The sequence below is a fragment of the Schistosoma mansoni genome, chromosome 4 (genome assembly GCF_000237925.1).
Source record: "Schistosoma mansoni strain Puerto Rico chromosome 4, complete genome".
Classification (NCBI taxonomy): Eukaryota; Metazoa; Platyhelminthes; class Trematoda; order Strigeidida; family Schistosomatidae; genus Schistosoma; species Schistosoma mansoni.
The window spans coordinates 29,308,108-29,324,965 of record NC_031498.1 but is presented as its reverse complement, the minus strand read 5'-3'; the positions used below and the strand labels follow the sequence as shown (position 1 = coordinate 29,324,965).

Here is a 16,858-nt window from a genome sequence, read left to right as displayed (position 1 = left end):
GTGCTATACAGGAATGGATAGGAAGCTTCTTATGTGACCGCAGACAGAGAGTAAGGGTCAATGGAACGCTATCCGAATGGAAACCGGTCAAAAGTGGTGCACTCCAAGGCACCATCTTAGGCCCTTTACTTTTCCTTCTGTATATTAATGAACTACCTTTATTACTTAAGTCGTCGACGTTATTGTTTGCGGATGATGTTAAAATTTGGAGAACAATAAGAAATGAGACTGATCGTTGCTATCTGAAAGCAGATTTAGACGAATTAGTTAGGTGGGCTCATGATCGGGGCCTGGAAGTTAATTCCAGGAAGAGCGTGTTCATGCACATCGGGCACTATATTAGTTACCACTATACCATTAATGGTACATCTCTTCCACGCGTTCAAGAGCACAAAGACTTAGAAGTAATTATAAGTCACGACTTGAAAACTACTACGCACTGCAATGCGGTTGCTTCCAAAGGCTATCGCGCGCTATGGTCGCTTCGCAGAGCAATTAAATGCTTGGACGAGGATATGTTTCGAATCTTATATCCCACCTATGTAAGGCCACACTTAGAATACTGTATCCAAGCAGCTAGCCGTTGTCTGATAGAAGATACTAAATCGCTTGAGCGTGTCCAGCGTGTAGGGACAAAATTAGTAAAGGGTCTTTCTAAACTCCCTTACGATGAGCGTTTAAAACGTCTAAACCTTTTCCCCTTATCTTATCGTAGGACGCGAGGTGACCTTGTACTGGCATTTCGTATCTTTAATTATGATCTGGGTGTTAACATGTCTTATCTTTTTGCTCCCTCCAGCACTAATAATCTCCGAGGTCATAGCAAGAAGGTTCATAAACCGCGATCTAATAAACTAAAGGTGGGGTCCCGTTTTTCTCATCGAGTGGTCAATGACTGGAACGTTTTACCAGAACAAGTGGTATCAGCACCATCAGTGAACATTTTCAAGAAGAAGCTAGACCTTCACTGGAAGGAAATCTGTCAGGATTAACACAGGTTCACCAACCTACTATCTTTATTACTGAAGACTGAAATCAATGATGGAATGCATTTGAGCCACTTGATGAATTAGAGAGTTTTGTCGCGCATCCTTAAAACATTGTAGTACCGCGATTCGTTAATCGTTCGTTTCGGTAACCGATATAATTCTAATCTTAACGGCGCGTAAAATCAGAAGACAAAAGATAACAGCAACTACAGTTTATTGTCGAATAACTCAGGTCAGAAAGTTAGCAACACCTGAGCGAATAATAACGAGCGAGTGAACAGGAGAATAAGCGAAGGAAGCGAACGAGGCGGAAATGACATGCAGTGGAGATGGCCGGGAAGCCAACTCGAGAGCGAAGCAAAAATAATGAGTATTGGAGGTGGCTGGGAAGCCAACTCGCTATGAGCAAGCATTACTCAACATTTATAATCAGACAAAAATGAATGACAGACATATGATGAATAAGATATGAAGGGTACACATATACGCTCATATAAAAATATAGTCAAGGTTAATAAACGAATAATTAACAAGATCAAAAGATGACTCAATGTATAGGTGAATTGGCTTGGCCAGTAGCTAGAATAAAGTATATGGGCTTAACATAACAACCGATACTACAACATGTTTTAATTCTGGTGACTTTCCTAGGTACTGTGATCTTAGTCTCTTTATTGCTAACCCGGTAGTTACTTGAATGTCACCCATACCCTCATCTGGGACTGGACTTGAGAAGTGTTCCTCACTTACAGGCTCCTGGTTCAGTTGGTCTTTAAAGCTGGCATCAAAGATCTCTGACATCTATAAGCTAGTGGGATCTTTTCCGTTTGGCCATTTAAGAGTATGAATCCCCTGGTTCGTGAGCCTTCTCCTGGCCATGAATCTGTAAACGATTAGGGTTAGCTTGCTTTTTGGTTGCTGGCTTTGCCTGGAAACGTCCCTCAATACCACCCTGCAGTCATCCACTTCCAGCCTCCACTACTATCATGGCCATGGGAGTGTTGAAGATGCTCCCTCATAGTCGTATAGTTTGCTACAGTGTAGGAAATATTCTCTTCCCTCCAAAGTACCCTGCTTTTAATCACAGTAAAAATGTATGTACCATGGTCACTACTTTCTTTTGGTACATGAACATGGATAACCTTGACTAGATGCTGACCATTTGTCAGCAAACAATATAATTCTGAGAGTTTTCCGTCCCTGTCTCATCTCATGGCATCATCCACATGTTCATTCAGTCCTGAAATTCCGATAGCTGTGGCGAGCCGCTTATGGAATCACATTTTAGGGGTTATATCCTGCTTGCTAAGATTTAGGGATGACGTGTTGAAATTTACAACTACTGATATTTGGTCAAACTCCGGGCACAGCAACTTTGATATCACCCTTACTGACTTATCCTTTTGGGTGTTAGAACCTTTGGGGGCCCCGTATATCCCCCAATCAAGTACTTAATGACGCTCACTCAGAATCAACACCAGCATGATCCTGTCACCTAGATCAATTCAGCACTGTGTGGTGTTGTGGTTTTGAATTTACTGTTAATGTATTTCGCCACTCTATCTCCCGTTTTGTGTAACCTATCGTATCGGAAAAAAGTCGCACCTTGTAGAATCATTTTATCACCCACGACGTCAGGCGATAGCTATTTTTCAGTTAAAATTACGATTATCAGATCCAGCTGAAAGTATGTGTTTAACCTTAAGCCCTCTTATGCATCTATAGAGCCCCTTGTTGGTTTATCTTTTGATGTAGTGCTCATGTGCAGCAGCATCTGTCCTCTGGGTTCCAGATAGGTTATTCTCTAAGGTGTGTTGGCCGAATCCGAAAGAGCTGTCTGTTATAGGCTTTTTGCCTGTATGGCTTACCCCACTTGCGGGAATGTAGTCCACGTGGTCACATCATAACAAATCTACATTTTCGGGACCATTATAGTAGCAAGGATAAATAATAATAATTTATTCTCAAATAACAGTTTGTTACATGAGGCATGCCAGTTTACAGGCAAGATCAAATCGTTAAAGAAGTTACAATTTTCACGGTTGAGAATTACTCAGATGGGTTGATATTTCATAAGATTTGAATGTAAATGGATTTCGTAAGGAACATGTCAATATCACACTTGGCGTACTTTATGGAGGTAGCGTTGCAACATACAACTGATGGTCGAGAATAGATACATGCGAAGTTGGGGGCCTTTAGAGGTTTCGAACTTATATCCCTCCAGAATATCGGAAGCTTTAATAACAGTGTAGGACGAAGTCACCCGTGCCATATCTGTTTTCGGTGAAGTATCTGAAAAAGGTATAACAAAAAGGAAGGACGAAAAACAGAGCACACAATATTCATGGAGGAATAGTTAAGGTATAACCATTTAGTCTATTTGTCTGTTACTGAAGTACTTATTAGATAAGGACATACTAATGTTTTGAAGAAAAATAAGTGTGGGCAAGGTATGAGTGGGTAAGAAACTGTATAAATGAAGGTAGTTCAGAAGGAAGTATGGAATTGTGTAATTATAAAATAAAGTGCTGAAAACAGTATTCCGATACAAATGACTGTCTCCCTTTACTTAAGAAGCTGTATAAACTCTCTTTTTTTGTTTTTAGATTTTATAGGGTATAGAGTGGGCTTCGTTTTTAGCCAACTGCCTAGTTTGCTTGTAGTAGGATTACTCGGTAGGAAGTGGAACCAATTCAGCTTTTTTTAGCATGATCTAAAGTGGTATTTTGCATGAATAATTTCGCATCAATACCGTTGGTTCGTGACATCCCACTAGACATAAGGAGCCGTAATTAATATGTTCTGCCCTACAGACACGGGTGGATTGAAGTTATCTCCCCACCATCATGTTTGCTGGTCAGTAACGCCACCCTCCCTCCTTTTATGATGTTAGGCTCTCTTACGTTTGTGGTCGGTATGAATATTGCTTTAATCAAGGACCATATTTGGAATACACTGTCTCTACAAGTTCCATGTTACAGGCAAATCAGATGGTAATAGCATTTGTAATGTGGGTTAGATATCCATTTAATATATCGTACTACTATGAAGATAACTAATGGTAAAGGTTAGAAGGGACAAAGATTATATGTGGTTAAGAGATGGTAAGGGCTAATAGCAAACCAGAGGATATGAAAGAAAATATTGTAAAATTTTCAGGGTAAGAAAAATAAAACATTGAACAACTCACAAGAATTTAGGACATTTGAGCTTCTTTTGATCGGCCTTAGTTGGTCAGCATCCATAAGATTAGTGAGTTATCTGTCTACTTGTACTAAGAAAAATAAAAGGACATGACACTTAGGAAGAATAATTTGGATTTAACCATTAGAGAGATTCGGAAACTGAAAATGAGGGTTAGGAGCGGAAGGCCATGGTTAATAATCAATAAATAGTGGGGAAGGATAAAGCATGTTTTCTCTAGTTTTGCTATATTCAAACGACAATGGAGTTCGTTATATTCTTGTTCCGTCTAGATATTGGGCGGTCCATAATAAAGTGCCTCATTGGTAGGCGGGAGTTCAAGGAATAGTTGAAGTTCTTTAGAGTTTAGTAACAGGGTTATTAGCCTTTTAAATTTGGTGAAGGTGTCACAGTTACGGATAGGTATTGGCAACCTGTTCCACAATAAACTATACCGAACTGTAAAAAACCTACAACGCATTTGTTTTTGGTGTTTTTCGGTAAATAGTGTATATGCATTGTTTCTTAGTCTATAGGCTGGGTCATTGATCATAGTTAGGCAGGAGGTTAGGTACTAATATCAAACCTTACCATAAATCCACAACCCGTATTACTGCCTAGGTAATGGAGTATCATAACGACAATTAGCCGAGACACGAAAATCACATTCCAATGCTGAGTTTTTGGTTGTAACGGATGATGGGCATGAGATAAAATTGTAGTTTTTGTGTTGCTTCTCTCAAGTAGTCAACAGCACGGTCATTGTGAAGCGTACTTTTCGCATGTTTCTCCTTTGCTTACTAGTCTTGTTAGATGTAGCGTCCTGGGTAAGAGTGTGATTCTGATTGCCTATTTAGAGGTTTAGTTTTAATGTTTGAGTTGAGTGATACATGTCAAGCACATTACCTGGAGGTTTTTTATCTGATGTCATTCTAAGCTTTCTTACCATCCCATTGACAGAAATGGGTATTTTCGACTTACTATTAAACTCTGGATTTAAACCTCTGCCTCTGCTGGTCGTAAATGTAATTGTAGTGTGAGCAATAGTGGTAACGCTATTACTGTACATGCTCCTCAGCGAAGTAGAGAGCAAAATATGAGATAATTTAAGTATGATATGTGATGCACCATCATCAAGCTCATCAAGGCAACCCTCAAAATATTTCACATCAAAGGGCGAACACCCAGATACGTTCTCACTTTTTCTCTCTGAGAGTTGCCCCAATTAGGAATGCTCTCGCAGCCAACATGACCACGGCCCAGTTAACAGGTAGTTTGGATAGGAAACTCGACAAACGCTCCCTCATCCATGGATTGCAATCCCCCTCTTGCACCCTCTGTTTTGATGAATGGCTCATAAATTACCACGGTTATCACTACTGAATATCGGTAACTAACTTTTACGTACATTATTATCATTTCAGTTTCCCCTCTTATGGTTTTATTCCCACATAAACAATTAGTTGACGTATTCATTACACCTGAAACAATCGTCTTCTCTTAACACACGAATAACCACCTCATCATTCTTTTACTTCAACCACCCGACTTCTTGCCTGGCAAAATGTTAGCTGCTGGTGTCCAGGTGCCCTAGTCTGCTGCGACAAACACATAGTGTTTGATCAAATATGTCAATTCCAAAAATAATGTTAAAGCTATTACGATAAAAATCAATGTATTAATACATTAAATATCATCCATACACACAAGAAAAATATACAGGACGTTGCTTAAATTGTCAGAAATCGGCGTGTTCAAGTTTCTTTTGGTCTTGTAATCCACAACTATAAGTAGTCAATAATTCCAACCACAATTGTTATAGTTCGAAGTGTATATCTAGATAAAGCATGTAATAAGGATATCACTGTGATCTGTAAACATAGATAGCAAATGTATTAGAGTTCCGTTATCATAAAAAGGGGCAATTGAAAAGAAAAGGCATATGAGTGTAATGGTGTATTTGCGAGCGATAATCAGTGTGTCATGCTATGGGGTATTCAAAAAAGGTACATAAAATCAGAGGTCATGTGTTCTTAAACAACTATTTCACAGCCAATAACGACAATTGTACAAATCATGAGCATTACTGAGGAAATGCAAATAATGGTAAAAACTAATCACAAGATAAGTTTACCTCAACTATCCTCACACAGATCCACCCAAGTGTCTAGAGGTAACACTGGTATACAAAGCAAATGAGGGAAGAAAAGAATACATGGCTACAAAAATAAAAGTGAAAGAAACACAAAAGCAGACATACATTGGTGTTTTACGGAAAATCAATTTTTGGCAATAGATGTATGGATATTACAGAATATGACATGCACGTTGATAGTGTACAGCGTGTTAGTGTGCAGAGTTGTGTGAGTGTGGTTAAACGCAACAAAAATGAAAATGTTTCAATAACAGTGTCTTCGGTTGGTAATGACAACAAGATACAGAACTGTCGGCAAACTCACAGAAATCGAACTGTTTATTTCATTTTATTGATTTACTTTTTAGCCCACAAGTGAACATAACTCCTGGGCTTTTTTACACTTATCCCTGAACGTGTTAAACATGTAGAATTATTGCTCAGTTTTTCATCGTCCTCCCATTTCATAGGGGTTAATGGTAGTTGTTTATCCATGATAGTATTTTCTTTACCTTGTTGGCCATCATCGGAGGCAGCTTTAATTTATCTATGGAGATAGTTTTCTTATTCCCATTTTTGGTGATGATGAAGTGTTTGACTCAGTAAGGTCCTTCTTACGGTTGCACTAACGGCTTTTTAACAGTGTCGACTCGGACAAGGATCAATTCGCACGTTTTTCAGATGTTTGTCGAGTTGTACCTGACGGCTGTGTCCACGTCGGGGTATCGCTTTAATCTGCTTCATAGTCTGCATAAACGGCTTGCTAAACAAGTGGATCGCTTGGTGCACTTTCATCGGAGTTAACCAATTGTTCTGGTAATACTAAGATCGTACCACAGACCAGGTCAACTGATGTGCAGCCTATCTTCTTTGACGGTTGAGCGAATTCCAGTAAGTATGGATGGTAGAGCATCACTTCATGTTGATGTATCGGCCTGTGACATTAGCGAGCTTTTTAGTTGGCGGGTAAATCTCTCGGCCAGATCATTCACTGTTGGATGGTAGGCTATTGTTTAAATGTAGTTCACTTCTGAAAGTCTGGAAAACTTGTAGAATTATGGTCTTTCTGGGATATTAGTGCTACTCTAATAAAATACCTAGTCCTGAAATCGCATGTATGTCATGGTGTAACTGCCTAATCTGTAAGTTCTTACGCGGAAGTTACATCATTGTCTACACTGACTCATCGTATTGTGATAATTAACGACACGATACTTAGCACTTAGGAATAACACATTTTGGCTGGGGAGAGAATAATATATTTAAAGTGGAAAGGTGTAGGTTATACAGGAATGACCACGCCTGCAAGACTGAGTGAATGTTTGCGCGTTAACCATTGTTAGATCCAAACTAGGTTTGACTGGAGAATAACTGTCTGGTAGGAGAAGATACTCGTGAATCCCAATTGAAGTCAGAACAAGGTGATTGGGGTAACAACGGTTCTAAATTTCATCATAAATACAAATGTACAATTTCACCTAAACAAATATTACCACTCAGTTATTCAACCAATAATTGTCCCCACAACAACCGATCTAAATTACAATAAACAGACAAATTGATAAGAAATATAAGAAAATCACCGAACACACCAAAAAATAAGTGTCATTCTATCCTTGCTGGATAGATCAAGTAAAAATCCGTCCAAAAGATAATAGTTTGTTGCTTTGTAACACAAAGTGTTTCCAATTCTGGGAATGTGTTTAAATTCAAAACCAAAGTGCACTATCCCAGTCAAATCAAGCAACACAATCAAAGAGGGAACAATCAATATAGCTGCCGCCAAGATTAAATATCAACTAAAACAACATAGATACAGTTCAGGAAGAAACATAGAAACTCAGTGAAAGCGAAAGAGTAAATGCTAAAACTGTTATGAAATCAAACATTACAATCTCAAATGGCATCAAAAAGACTAACAATAATGTACAACTAAAGAAACCATTAACAACAAGTTGCAAATGTAGGCACGGAGGGACTTTCACACACGAAAACTTGAAAATGGACCTTACGACCATTATTGACCCTCTCTCGGTGTAATGTGTTGAAAGTGAACCTCCTCAGTAAATATATGTTCAGCTTTGAAGATCGTGCATTTAAAAAGCAACACCACGACAAGCTCCTATGATAGGACGGATTGAAACTGGCATATGTATGAAGGAGTTTGGTGGTGGAGGAGGGCCAACGATATCTAGATGTGCGTGTTGTAAGCGTCTACCAGGTGATGGAAACTTCCCAGGCGGATTGACTGTTTGTCGTTTGACTTAACTGCGTTGGCATTGCATGGAGTTTCGCGTTCATCTTTTTGTATCCGAGTCAGATGAAACGCTCTGTGATGAGTTTCGCTGTAGCTCGGACCCCAGGGCATGAAAGTTCGTGAAATTGTTGAAAGACCCGTCGTCGACAAGCCTCGGGAACAAAAAGACAATTTTTACCGGTTGAAACATCGCAGGTAATAGATAAATCGGAAAATGGAATTGGTACAGACTTGAGGAGGAAGTTCGACCTCTCTTTGAAGGTTTTCAGATCTGTATCGTCTACTGGTGATTTAGCTGTCGTTTCTAGGTTGATATCTTGGTTTTGTACCAGCGCATTGATATCCTTCCGAGATAAAGCGTCGGTTGTGATAGTGAAGTGCCCTTTGATGAACTGGATGTCAGCCATAAATTGTGTAATCCAGTTGCCTTGCTTCACGTGAGGAATATCGATCATATGAAGTGTTAAAAGAATAACATACGAGTTTATGGTCGGTCATTATCGTAAATTCGCGTCCCGTAATAGAAAAGTGAAATACTTTACCACCAAATAGATAGCTTGCAATTAACGTTCGAAGGTGCTATAACGCTTTTGGGCTAGCGATAAACGATTAGTGAAAAACACTATCGATATGATGATGTCATTCACTCATTGCTGTAGTACTGCCCTTACAACCTTTTGAGATGCGTCAGGGCAGAGGATTAGGTGCGTTGTAGGGTCAGAGTTTAAACGTTGTAATATAGTAGCGTTTGTGATCGTAGATTTTGCGTTAACAAAAGTAGTTTTTGCATCAAGTGATAAGGTGAAAGGTTCGTTCTTTATTCGATTCTGTTTCTTTCCTATCCAGCCTCAGAAGATCTGTTAAAGATTGTAATGCCGCTGCACAGTTGTGTAAAAAACAACGATATGAATTGCACGTGCCGTTAAATCGGCGCAGAGATTTTAATGAATTTGGTTCTGGACAATTATTCATAACTTCGACCTTTTCTTGGAGTGGTTTAATACTTTGTCAGTCGATACGGCGTCCCGGAAACTCCAGAGCTGGAATGCAAAGTATGCACTTTGAAGGGCTATCCACAACACTATGACTTTTGAAGCGATCGAAGAGAATGTACAAACGCTGTACATATTCTTCTGTAGATGAGCTGGCGGTCAAAATGTCGTCGATATGAACAAATACAAAGTCTAAGCCTCTTACGACGACGTCCATGAATCATTGAGATGTTTGAGCTGCATTTTCTGGTCGGAATGGCATCCTCGAGAATTCAAACAAACCAAAGGGTATGATAATGGCTGTTTTTTTCAATATCCTGTGGTGCCATCGGAATTCGATGGCATTATCTTACGAGGTCTAGCTTTGAAACAATATGTTCAAAGCGAGAACACGTAAATGAGGAATGGGGTACTTGTCTGGAGCAGTCTAGTTATTCAAACGACGATAATTACCACATAGACGTCAGTGCTCATCCCTCTTGAAAAACTTATGTAAAGGAGAAGCCTATGGACTCCTAGATTGCCATGTGATACCGAGTTACATCATGTGTTCGAATTTCTTCTTGTTCGGGGGCAGTCTATGTGACTTACTGCAGATTGTTGGACCTGTGGTGGTTATATGATGCCAAACATGGCATATTGTATGTTCTTTTTGACAATCTACCTTGGTAATGCACTCATAATTTTGAAACTAGTGAAACCTTATTAGTCGGTTTAACCACTCGGATACCATACATTCCACAATTAGTGGGGGTACCATTCACTTGTGGATGTATGTTCCTATCTACCGACTTCTTTTCATTCATGTTCACCGGCAAATCTTAAGCACTAGGAAAGTCAGCTTCAAGGATGGGTTGTTTAACTTGAGCGAGGTCTAAAATCAAAGACTGCTCTCCATATGTTTTGTTAACTGTTTCGTTGACCGCCTGTAGTGACACTTTGCCACTTGAAGTATATCGCCGTTGAGATAAATCAAGCGGGATGATGCTGATTTCTGCTTCTGCATCGACTAAAGATCTGAGTCAGAAATGTGATCCCTGATATGATAGAAACGCCTAGCCACTTGGCCAGAAACAGCCGCCTCCATTACTGTCTGGCCAGCCCGTTTCCATGATTTTCATTATCGGATGTTGTAAATGTTCACGATCCTGTGCATCGTCGTATCTTTGTGCCTTATTTTTGGTATTATCAATAAATTCCTGGGTTTTACTTGGGTGATTCCGAATGTTGTCTCGAAAACGATTTTCGTCTCGACACCGATCTAGCTCGCTTGGCGTGAACAATTGATATGATTGCTTGTAATGCTACCAGGTTACTTGATAAGTCAGTTCATTGTTATCAAAATGAGGCTACCACTAGTGGCTACTGTTATCCACTTTGCCGTCTACTTGGTCGGTGTTTACACTACAGTCACCTGGGTAGATTTTTATCACTTTATCTGCCATGCCTGATAGGTCCTCCAGGGTGATTGATTTACTTGACACTCTGAGGATCTGTCTTATATTATGAGGTAATCACTGTAGCCACATTTGTTCCAATAAACCCTCTACCAACTTATATCGACCGCCTAATTGCTTCATCACTCACTTAAACCACAAGATATACAAATCTACAAATAACTACCAAACTGACTGGAGTCGGTGGAGTCGAGTGGCTAGAATACCACCTACTGGACATTACCGAATACCTGAAGCCGTCTTGAAACAACGAGAATCGAGCGCAAGGAAATCAATCGCCTTATAAAAGCTGGTGATTAAGATTTTTGAGATATTGGATATTGGATATATTGGAAGTTTTTGACCACCAAGGTCAGGTGGGAATTTTGTTTAATTACCAAGCTTACTAATGATTGTCAGTCCGTGTTGTCGGATTATCAGAAGTTGCTGTGTGAGCAACCGAGGGACGTTTCATTCTCGCTTGGCCGCCTTGTACCCTTCATATATCAAAATACCTAACAACCACGCTCGGATATTTGTTACAAAGTCTAGAAAAATCAACCGTCCTTCTAGTTCATTTATTATTGACACGAAAGAAGCTAGGCAACGTAATTCAGATTCATCAACAGTGAGTTCAGATCTGGATGAAATTTTAAAGGATCAAACACCATCAGCACAGCTTCGACTAGTAGATGCCTATCGTAGAGGTTTTCAGTCGTCAACTGACAGTGGGAAGTCGTCAAATAAAATGCAGATGTGGAGGACAATTATTATAAAGACTATTCTTTTTGGGGTGGTCTCTTGCTTCACCATAGTGTTTTTAAAAAAGACACTTGGTGGTAAGTTGTTTGTTGCTCACGATAACTGGAATTTTGGTCACTAGGTACGTTCCCGAAATTCTTGGACCAGAATATAGGGTCGTTTGCTGAAAACACTGACGTTAGCTTTAGTGACGTCCAAGGAGTAGTTCTCAGTTTTATTAACCAAAATTTTAGTGTGATGAGGTCAAAAAGGAACTCGTGGATGTCGTTGAATTTCTTAGAAACCCTGAAAAGTTCAATCAGATTGGAGCTAAACTCCCTAAAGGTGTCCTCCTTGTGGGTCCTCCTGGAGTTGGAAAAACCCTACTCGCTAAAGCCGTGTCTGGAGAAGCCCAAGTATGTTAAAACACAATGATTTTCAACATCTTGGACACCATTCTAAATGTTTCACGTTTTCACATTTATCTCTATTTTCTTCCCTACAAATAAGAGTATAGTTTAGTGTAACTAAGATATCAGCTTACTTCCTATCCAAAACATTTGGCTGTACAGCTGGTTATATTATCACTTTGTACCAACTGTGACTGGAAAATCATCAAACAGACGTATAAGTTTAGGGTACATTGACTGGGCGACCAGCTTCCGGAAATTTCGTCAACAATGATACCACATTCCAAATTTATCGTTTCTCAGGGTTTTTCAAATGCTCGTTAGATGGTAAAATTAAGAATAACACAGATGTAGCTAGGATAATGTATTGTGCAGTCAGTTGAGACAGTTTGATTGTAAACAAGATAAGAACAAGTACTTTTATAGGGTTTTATTTATGTAATGTAATACATTTAAGCGCTGGATATTCGCTTTTCGTCCTCTCAATGTCGTATTTCATTTGATTTGTGTGTGGGCTGCGATACTGCCCGAGTGCCCTGACCGGAGCAGGTGGCTTATTTAGGAGGGCACACGGAGCCTTCAACCTAAAGGTCTAATCCACAAGGCAATGGAGCAACGTAAGGAGATGCACTCCCATGGTAGCCGGTGGCCAACAATTGGTTCATACGCCATTTGTCCCCTCAGGATACTGGAGGCCATGTGCACCATTGGTTTGGAATCAGGGTTTTCTAACTCTAGGTGGACTTTCCGTGTCCACCAACCCAGTTAAAGCACCGGACATTCGCTTTTGGTCCTCTCAATTTCGTAAACAACACCTGTGGCACGAGAATGCAGTGAGTAGGACTTCCCTGACAGAGGCTATATACTGGTGGCCATGTGAGAGCATTTCAAGAGAGCGAACTCTCGGCAGTACCAAGGCATTCGGGGGAAAAAGTGACAATTACTACTGAATATACTATTCTAGCTTCAATCAAAATCCTAACTAATCACATTCATTTGATAACATTCATTCAATGTCGCAATCAATATCCTGCTGCGAGCAAGCATTGAGTAGGACTTCCCTGGCAGTGGCTAATATGTGTGTGGCCATATGGAAGTATTCTGAGAGGGAGAACGGAATCTCCCTACCCTCGACCTTACCAGAGGGCTTTTGTGGCCCATCGTACTTGAAGTAATCAAGTTCAGTAACCGTACGGAATAGTGCAGATCCGTGAGATACTTCGTGTTAGAAATATGTTCGGCTTCCTAAGTAGACAGATAGATTGACAAAATTTATTTCTGGCTGAAAGCATGATTTTCATGCTTAACACACAAAAGTAACAAAACTCTGGGAAAATTAATAGTTCCTTGTGGATTCCTTTCATCAATTCTGAATTACAACTGAGTTATTATCTGGCAGGAAAATTATCCTAAGTAATGGCCGAAAATTATGTCGAATAGTCTGAATTAGGTTGCGATAACACTAACATACCGCTCCTTGCAATCTTAAACATGGTATTTTTCGATATCTGTCATTTTTTATTCCGTTCCGTTATATTCCATTTACTTTCACTACTGTAGTTGGTTCCATCACTTTGTTCTTGATGTTTCTTTGGTGAGCTCATATGAAGTGTGGAAACTTGAACAGATACACGTCTGTGCTAAGCCGTTTATTCTCCATGTATCTCTTCTTTGTTTGATTCTGCAAGCCAGACAATCACTAGTACATCGTTCTTTTACACTTAAAGTGGAGAGGGCGTAAGTAAGAATGGGTAATTTTTATTAATTACTTGAGATTTCTAAAATCTGAATTTATCTTTTATACAGGTCCCTTTCTTATATGCTTCTGGGAGTAGTTTCGACGAAGTCCTCGTTGGACTAGGAGCTTCTCGTATTCGACAACTTTTCACCACTGCCAAACAGAATTCACCATGTTTGGTATTTATTGATGAAATAGATTCTGTCGGGGGAAATCGAACATTTTCTCCTCATCATCCCTTTGCGAATCAGACAATTAACCAGCTTCTCGCAGAAATGGATGGGTTCCAGTCGAAAGAAGGAATTATTGTTTTAGGTGCAACAAATCAAGCAGAAGTCTTAGACAAGGCTTTATTGAGACCTGGTCGTTTTGATGTCCAAATTCATGTATCACCACCAACTTATGAAGTTAGTAAATATTAGACCAGTTTGATACACCTATTTCCATGTTAATGTTGCTATCATTTGTACAGCATAAACTTCTACTCTTATGATAGAATATGGAGATGAAAATGGTTTAGTATGTATTGAGTGGTAAGCGATCATTATTACCAAACGAAATAACGAGCACAAAAAGTTTCGACACAATAGCGTCATGACGTTTTATTCCTAAAATGGCAGTTGCAAAACAGCGTCATTATGCATAAATAAAATACACCGCAATGTGACAAAATACCATCTGCGTAACAAACTTCAATAAACACTGATTATTGAACAGCACAACTTCAATAATCACTTTAAAACAGGTTATTCTACCGATATACAATTTTTACCGTTAGATGAGCGAGTTTTAGTAACAATTTTCAAGTTACATCAAATTGTGATAGGAAGAGATATGTTTTCATTCTAGGTTTCCATCATCAGTAATTATTAGTTTTGGAGAAAAGTTCTAATTTGACATTTCAGACAAATAATATTTCTGTTTTTGAGATACTGGTTATAATTTGTTCATTAAGACGAATAAAAACTACATTGGTAAACTAATTTTGACTCACTTCATCGGTTCCTATCAATAGGTTAATGTGATCAAAATCGTTTGGGTTTACGATAGCCTAACGTATGAATAAGTAGGTGATTAGCTGCTTGTGCCACCATAGCAAACACCAACACTGTAGGTATCATTACCAAGTTTTGGTTTGATAATTTTGAATAAATTGAGCATTGGGTAGATTGTTATAAGTGTATTATTTATTTAAATCCAACATTGTTATCATCCATCCCTTTTTATTGTAGGGCAGAATAGCTCTTCTAAATCTTTACTTAAAAAAAGTAAAAACAGGCTCAAATATTGATATAGAAAAGTTGGCCCATGGAACAGTTGGATACACTGGTGCGGATATACAGAATTTGGTTAATCAAGTAAGTTTTTCTGTGTTGATGGTGGTAACCCAAACACTATTTTATTGGGATTTAGAGTGCCTTCTATAAGCTTGTGTACCAGGTAAGAGATCATTTCACATGAATATCTAAATCAAAGTGAAAGAAATGGGTTCTAACCTCTAATCTAGTAAGTGAGAATCACAAATTAAACGCTTGAGATACTCCTGCTCCAAGTTTATTCCTATTTGCGCCAGATCGTCCCTGTTTATCAATGGTGCTGCCTAGGTACGTAAAACTTTCCACCTCTTCCAGAGCTCCATCAACCGTGACTTGGTTGGTGCTCTGTGTTGTACTTCAAGATCTTGCTTTTTCCCTTGTGTATGTTGAGGCCTGTTATAGAGACTGCTGCTGCATGCTTATCTCACCAACAGGCATGAGATACTCCTAAATTAACCTGATGAACCAGGTATGCAGATTAGTTTGCGGTACTAGACCAGAAATTTTAAGATGCTGTAACTCAAGATGAGAATTTTGAAAGTGTTATGATGTCCAACATGAATGAAGCTTTAATTGTCTTTCTTGATAACATCAACACACACGTCAACTAACTGTACACTGTTTATAACACATGAGAGCTACAGTGCTTTCGAGATCAATGTAAGCAAAGTAGGTTGAAACCTAATGATGGTAATCAGAGCGCCTGCACCATTTCACTAATTCTGACTCATACTGATGAAACCGATTTAACATTTGGATGTAATTTCACATACTTTTTTGAAGATCAGTTCTCTATTGTCTGTCAGTCAGTCATGTGCACACATAAAACCTGGCACACATGTTCATCGGTTCACGTCACCACACCACATCAGCACAGAAAAATCCCAGAATGATATAAGCAGTTACAGAATCAGTAGTAGTAGAAACAAATAGGGATAGAAAATATATAGTTTAAGGAGAAAATATGGATTCATGCAGTAATAACTTACAAGATAATTTAGAAACTTATGATCTATGGGAAGACAAAGAGTGAATGCACCTAGGCCATTACGAATGATTCTGGGCCTATATCACTTTGCATAGTCTATAATTTGGTATATAAACTGTTCACTTCAAAGAATAATATACTCATGTTCTATTCAGAGTTTCATTATCTTTTGTTGACTTCGTTTTTACTGTAACCTTTAAAGGACTTATCTATGGCTTTGAGATGTCCTACTTACTAGTCCTACTTTTTCTCATGATTTCAGTTTATTGCAATTTAATAACTATTTACAACTTTTTTCTACTGAGCCAACAACTGTTTTCCCCCTTTCGCTACATAAAATACATTTTGTACAAATCCAATTTATTTCAGGCTGCTATCGCTGCTGCACTACGTAATGATCCTTTTGTTGAAATGCATCATTTATGGGATGCTCGTGATCGATTAATAATGGGACCAGCTAAACGTCGTCCATTGGATGATCAAACTAATCGAGTGTCAGCATTTCATGAGGCTGGTCATGCTTTAGTAGCATTGCTGACTGCGGATAGTATACCATTACACAAAGTATGTAGGTTAATATTTTATTTGAATGTGATTAGTTTTTATCCTGCTTTGTTGTTATAGAGAAAACTCAACCTTTCACTGAAATCCTGAAGCGACCAACGTTAAAC

The 16,858-nt window shown here is 38.9% G+C and overlaps 1 protein-coding gene across 1 annotated transcript in view; it reads left to right on the top strand.

Moving 5' to 3' along the window:
• Positions 1 to 11,403: 11,403 nt before the first annotated feature.
• The window catches only part of Smp_055760.1 (family M41 unassigned peptidase (M41 family)), a gene marked incomplete at both ends in the record, with an annotated part of 10,287 nt that continues 4,832 nt past the window's right edge, over positions 11,404 to 16,858 (top strand). The window contains 5 exons of the mRNA XM_018797426.1: positions 11,404 to 11,833; positions 11,878 to 11,957; positions 11,990 to 12,151; positions 13,952 to 14,290; positions 15,116 to 15,241. Coding sequence (XP_018652469.1) covers positions 11,404 to 11,833; positions 11,878 to 11,957; positions 11,990 to 12,151; positions 13,952 to 14,290; positions 15,116 to 15,241 — 1,137 coding nt within the window. The remainder of the gene's footprint in view (positions 11,834 to 11,877; positions 11,958 to 11,989; positions 12,152 to 13,951; positions 14,291 to 15,115; positions 15,242 to 16,858) is intronic.